General features: G+C 46.6%; 1 protein-coding gene across 4 annotated transcripts; it reads left to right on the top strand.

The window, feature by feature from the left end:
- The first annotated feature begins 1,197 nt into the window (after window positions 1–1,197).
- On the top strand, window positions 1,198–5,599 carry SCT (secretin). Of its 4 annotated transcripts, XM_059848169.1 has the most exons (7): window positions 1,198–1,235; window positions 2,446–2,515; window positions 2,924–3,020; window positions 3,808–3,912; window positions 4,169–4,273; window positions 4,478–4,579; window positions 5,203–5,599. In XM_059848169.1, exons 3-7 carry the CDS (start codon window positions 2,932–2,934, stop codon window positions 5,312–5,314), a joined length of 513 nt encoding a protein of 170 aa, XP_059704152.1. In that variant the 5' UTR covers window positions 1,198–1,235; window positions 2,446–2,515; window positions 2,924–2,931; the 3' UTR covers window positions 5,315–5,599. The 4 variants fall into 4 exon arrangements, with proteins under 4 accessions (XP_059704152.1, XP_059704156.1, XP_059704155.1 ...); XM_059848173.1 differs by lacking the exon at window positions 4,478–4,579; XM_059848172.1 differs by lacking the exon at window positions 2,446–2,515 and having other exon boundaries at window positions 1,204–1,235.
- The last annotated feature ends 614 nt before the right edge of the window (window positions 5,600–6,213 follow it).

Raw genomic sequence — 6,213 nt, 5'->3', positions numbered from 1 at the left:
TCCCTACATCTTGTTCAGCCTCTTTTATAAACCTGAAGCTGCCAACACCACTGCAGGCAGAAGCAGAGGCAGAAGGCTGCAGCTGGAGAAAGCAGGTACAGACAGGAGAGGAAAGTGGTTGGGAAATGCCTGGACCAGGGCAGAGAGGCAGGAAATGAGCTCCCCTGTCCTAGTGCTGACCATGGCATGTCTCGATGCTCCAGGCCTGGAATGAGACCTGGAGTGTCCCTGCTGTTTTCCCCTGTCCCTGGTGCAGGGCTCTGGCTGCAGCCTGCACTCACAAGCTGGAGGGCTGAGGTTCTACTCATCAGGCCATGGGGCATGCTTCCAAGGGAAAGATGATGGGGAAAATCTTGTCCCTCCCAGTCCTCTCGTCATGAGGACACCCTTTGCTTTTCCAAGGAAAAAGATAAGTAGATAAGAAGTGTAATACTGCTCCCATTTCTCCAGTTGGAAGATTATTTTTTTTATTATTTTTATTCCTTATTCCTTCCAAGCTACTTTATATCATACAAAGAAGGAGAGAAAGGGTAATCTTATTTTCTTTCTCTATTTCTGAGTCACCTTTAGCTTCAGTACTGAGTATTTGAGACCAGCCAAACCCCAGCAATGGCAGGGAATATATTCAGGATGTTTTCCATGCATGTATAAGTATGCTGGCTTTTTAGATGCTGTGACAGAATGTGTACTCGGCAGACCTTTCCCTGTTGAAACCACAGTTCAAAAAGTTGTTGTCCCCTCATGGAAAAGTGAGCCCTGATCCTATGATTAGGCAGTGCTTGCCCTAAAAAAGTGACACATCGTTCAGCCAAATCACTGGTGCACACAGGGACTCCCTGACAGATCCTGTCAATTCCAAACATAGCCCAAGCCAGGATGAAATTACAAGAACAGAAGATTAAGCTCCTATCAAAAGGTAATTAAAGCCAGGAAATAATGATGACAATCATAGTGAATCAATTGCGACAAGGATGTTTGCCCAACAAATGTCATTATAGGCAGAAGCAGGAATTATTATCCATCAGCAGAAATACTTCATCAAATTGCTGTGAATGACCTGATCAGGTAATTAAAGGGACATTCCAACCCCGCTGCATTATTTGCTGTTAATCATGATTGCTCATATCCATATCTTTACTCAAATAATTGCTTCTGATAAGGCTGCAGATTTATAGGGGTCCCCAAGAGGAGCAGGCAGTGGAGCATCAGCTGTGAGCCCAGAGCAACCTGGGTCGGTGAGTTCTGCTGGGGTGAGGGTGCTGCACGGGCTGCCTTCCCCTCTCTCTCACTTTGGGGGGTGGATTTCAGGCCTCTGTGATGCCTCACTGAGCCATTGCTATGGGGCCATCCATGTCCTGAGCAGCAGTGCTGGAATATGGGGGGTTTCCCTCCTCAGGCCTCCCAGCCTGGCTTGGGGTGTAGTTCTTTCAGCTAAAGGTCCCAGCTGGTCAAAGTGTTTGCAGTCATTTAAAACCAGCATCAGTGGGGAGGAAATTAAAAGCTTGGACGTGTCCTGCTAAGGTTAAACAGCCCTTCAGTGATGACACTGAAGATCTCCCTGCTTCTTGAGGTCTGGGTAATTTTTAAAAATCATTATTGATAGGAAGGAGAAGTTCCCCAACAGCCATCGCTGCTCCTGGGAACTTCAGCAAGCAAATATGGTCTACCCAGGGGACACAAAATTACATCCAGAAAGAGAAAAGAGAAGTCGATCACCAGATTAGCAGCTAGAAAGGTTTATGAAGAGAGGGGAAACTCTGGAGCCAGGGATGGGGTTTTAAATGGTCTTATAAATATGGTGCTGCCAGAGAAATGCCAGCCCAGGGGAGGCCAAATGCTGAGATGAGATCCTGGGGTCAAGGGATTGTATGACAGCTGTTGGGCAGATAGAAGGACAGGCTCAGGATTCAGGTTCCCCTTGCCCAAGAGTGCTGTGGTTTTGATGGCTCTTTTCTGCTCCTCCTGCATCCCAGGACTGTGGAGTCTGCCTTGTTTGGACTCCAGTAAGATGCTGATCTTTGAAATGTCCTTCTTGCTTTACTATTCCATCCCCTCAAAGTTGGATCAGGCAGGAAAACACAACACTAAAGCTCAAATTGTGTGTGAGATTAAGCTTATGGTTCCTTCATCCTCTCCTATGTTTGCTTTGCAGCCCCCATTAAATATTTGCCCTGTGGTTTACAGTGAATAAATTTCTGTATAAAACCCTCACTCTTGTCCTTTCTCCTTGTGCCTCTTCTCATCTTGCAGCACCTCCAGAGCAGCAAACAGTCCCAGAAGGGGGGGCTAGAAAATATCCCAAATTCTCGGACATTCTCCTTTCATGTTCTTTGTACTGTTTAGCTTCAGAATCAAGTAAAAACCAAGTGGGAGGATTTGATTTGGGGTTAGCAAGTGCCATCTTGAGAGACTGCAGGCCAGTGATGAAAGTTTGTTTCTTTGCAGGAAGAAGGTAAAAAATAAAGGCGTGTATTATAAATTACAGGTAGAGCTGCTGCCTGATCCTTGAGGAAGGGTGAGCACCTGGGAATAAAGGGGGGAAACAAGCCACGGCTTGTGATGAACAAAACGTACTTTTCTTTTTATGTCTGTGAGAAAACAAGATAGGAGGGCCTGCTGTGACTGCAAATCTGTGTTATTTCATTTTACTTTCTTGAAAGGTTAGAGGATAGGTGAATATGGGCACACACATGAGCCCTTTCTCTATATGTGAATGAATTTTATTTATCATATGTAATTTTTTTTGTCTGAAAGCCCCTTGCAGATGTCTCCAGGTGTTTATCTCTGCTGGCAGGAATTCCTGCTTTATTTAGTTACAGTGGTGGTGCTTCCACAGCCCTGTCTCTGTGGGGCATGTGAACTGCACCAGACACACACCAAGGCCACTTGTCCTGCTGCTCAAAAACTTCATGCTTTGTTTCAGGAGAGAATATGGTTTCCATTATGACAACTCTGTGGCAATTAATTATTCCCATGATTGTCCTGTCCCACTTCTCAGCATCTCTGCCATCCTGGGAGAGGTAAGCATTTCTTGGGACTCTGCTTTATTTTTCTCCATGTTTTTTGCTCAAAGAGACTGCTAGCTGAAAACCCAGCCTTTTAGCTGCCTTCTTGAACTTGCATCTGCTTGCTTGTGGATCTTGTTCTTCCCTAAACAGTTTTAGTTAAATGAGTGCAAATACTGTAAATGTTTTTCTTGCTTAAGGATGGGAAAGTTAATTTTATTTAATTCAGAAGAAAATTTGTGACCCCAAAACAAAACACAGTTACAAGGACACTTTCGAGTCTGTTTTTCTCCTGTGCACTACACAGCCTGATAAGGGTGAGAGTTTCTGTTTCCAACAGCCTGGTCCCATGAAAACATAACCAGAAACAGCCAACCCTGTAAGTTCACCAAGTTCACCAAGGGAGTCACCTGCAAGGGCCGGTCTTTGCTGTTCTTTTCTAAGTGCTCTTCAGCTTTGTGTCTCTGGGTATTTGTTTATTACTTCTCCAGCCTCTTGTCCTGCTCTTTTGTGCTGAATCATCAATAACCCCACATTCCCACATCCTTGTGGCAAGGTGATTACATCAGTAAAAGCAAGGCCAGGCCATTTTCCTGTGTGATGTTTAACAAAAGTATTTTTTAAACTCCCTTTTTTCCCCTTATTTTTGTAAAACTTTGCCAAAGTGGTACGAATTCTTGCCCATGTGTGTTTGGGACTCTCTTGCCTTGAGGCAGCAGTGTTTAATGCTTGTTCTTGCCTGTTCTTGTGTGTTTCTAAACCATTCCTTTTGACCCCCCCTTTTCCCTGTTCCAACACGCAGGATGGAGCGCCACGCGGACGGGCTGTTCCACAGCGAGCTCAGCAAGATGAACAGCAATGCCTACGTGCAGCAGTTGGTCAAGCACCTCGTGGGGCTCAAGGACAGGTGAGCACCAGCCACACCCACCCTCCTGGGGCAGGGAAGTCTCCAGCAGGATATGGGATCCCTGCCCTGAGGGGCTGCCCATGGAGCTGAGCTGTCCAGCTGCAGAGCCAGCCCAAGCACTGGCTGCCCAAGATGAGGAGGGGAAGGGGAGGGGTACAGGGCCCGGTAGTGGTGGTAGGAGAGGCATTGCTGTGCGTCACAGGGAGTCCCACATGGCTGAGAGGTGCAGCTGCTGTCCCATGTTATCCCCACGCAGGTCCCTGAGGCACTCGGACGGGCTGTTCACCAGTGAGTACAGCAAGATGAGAGGCAATGCCCAGGTTCAGAAATTCATCCAAAACCTCATGGGCCGCAAGCGCAGGTGAGAGGGAACCTCTGGTGTCCCGGTCCCCACCCGGGCTCTCACTGCCACGCTGGGCCAGCAGCCCCCACTGAGGCCACGTCTGTGAGCACAGCAGCAGATACAACACAAGCTGCAAGTGCTGCTCTGCAGTGGTGGTGGTTTGGTTACATAATTGGTGGTTTGGGGTTTTTAATTATTATGAATTTTCTTTATCTAAATCAGCTCTCCTGGCCCAGTCAACACAGACATGCAGGAGAGAGAGGGAGTAAACAAACCTGAGGAACTTTGCTTTCTCTGGTTGTACCAGAGCTTTCTGAACACCAGGTAGGTGGGAGAGATTGGTCACCTCTGTGACTCTGAGCCCCACAATACTGAAGCCAAAAGAAGGCTTTTATGAACAGCCACAGAAAAGTCAGTTGTTAAAATAGTAAAACCCAGGGAAGCAAAATAATATCTTTTCTTAATAATTTCCTAAGAGTTGTCATTCTGAATTGAAGCAATTATTCATCTCATTAGGAAACGTGATCTAATGGTTAAAATTGAAAGACAGCCTTTGCTACCCTGTCTGGATTCAGCTGCTGATTGAAACACACACCTCAGGATGGGTTGTCCCAGCACCTGGACATTGTCTTTTCCTAATGCCCAACAACTTTCCCTTAGACAACTCACTCTTAAATCACTGTAATTAGGAGGAATAAGCTGGCCCTTAGTACCTCTTGTGCCACAACGGAGGAGAAATACCACTGTGCATTTGGAGAGTGCCTGGCAGCAGGCAGCCATGATGCCTCTATGGGGATCATGACCTGCTCTTTGAAGTCATCCTGGAATATCACAAGGTGGCCTTGTCACACTTCCTGCAGTTCATGCTCCCAGAAATAATATTTTTCTTTTTTTTCTTTTTTTCTTTTTTTCTTCTTTTTTTGTCCCTGATTTTTCCCTTCCCACAGCCGCTCGGACAAAGATGCCAGAGAGGCTGCTGCCATCACCAGCCAGTACATTTGCCCCTTCTCTAAGCAGCTGGTTGCAGACCTGAAGGAAGATATAAATGGTTCTGAATGAAGGTGAAAGGAAAAAAACAGCCAAGGAGGCAGCTTTGCACATGTATGGCCTTGAAAATAAACAAGGAAGCTCTTGCTTAGGAAACACTGTTGAGATAGTCAAATAAATAACAATAATCCTGTAAAGCAGTCAAAAACCAATGAAACCTCTGAGATTATCCAAAGTGAAATGTATGTGGGTGTGTACTGCTGTCAGTAGATGGAGCCTGGGTGAAGCACATCCCTTCCACTCTGTGTTGGCATCTGGCTGCTTGCCTCTGATCCCAAATAAAAATGGTTAGCTGTGCCTGTGCCTCGGCTGCTCTTTGGGAAACTGGAATAAGGATGGTCCATTACAAGGTCTTGGATGATTAGGAATGCAGGGGAGGAGCATTTTGCCAGGATTCCCCTACATGAAGCATGGTGGGACACATGGCTGGGACTGGGGAGCGCCTACAGTGCAGCTGTGCACAGAGGTCAGAATCAGGCCTCCATGTTGCAGGAACAAAGCCAGATGTTAGGTTTTATGGCAAAGAAATGTTCTGAGAGCTACACAACAGAGATACTCACTGTAAAAATTATTTCCTCTCCATTCTGTCCCTGGAGTTGATGGTCCAGTTTTGTCACAGCCACTAAAGATAAAGCTCCACGAGGAATAATTTGTTCCCACCACTTAATGAGGTTCATGTACTGTCCCTCTGCCACACAGACAGATTTCCTCCCTTTGATGGGACAGCCACACCAGCTTTCCTGTAAAACCAATGGATTGTGGAGAGCAGCTCTAAAATAAGGATCTTCAGCTGCAATCCTGTGCTGTGCTGTGCTGTGCTGTGCTGTGCTGTGCTGTGCTGTGCTGTGCTGTGCTGTGCTGTGCTGTGCAGCCCTGCCCAGCCCATCCTGCTCCAGCAGTTTTCAGCATCT

Source organism: Haemorhous mexicanus, chromosome 6, assembly GCF_027477595.1.
Source record: "Haemorhous mexicanus isolate bHaeMex1 chromosome 6, bHaeMex1.pri, whole genome shotgun sequence".
Lineage (NCBI taxonomy): Eukaryota > Metazoa > Chordata > Aves > Passeriformes > Fringillidae > Haemorhous > Haemorhous mexicanus.
This window is presented reverse-complemented; position numbering and strand designations above follow the sequence as displayed.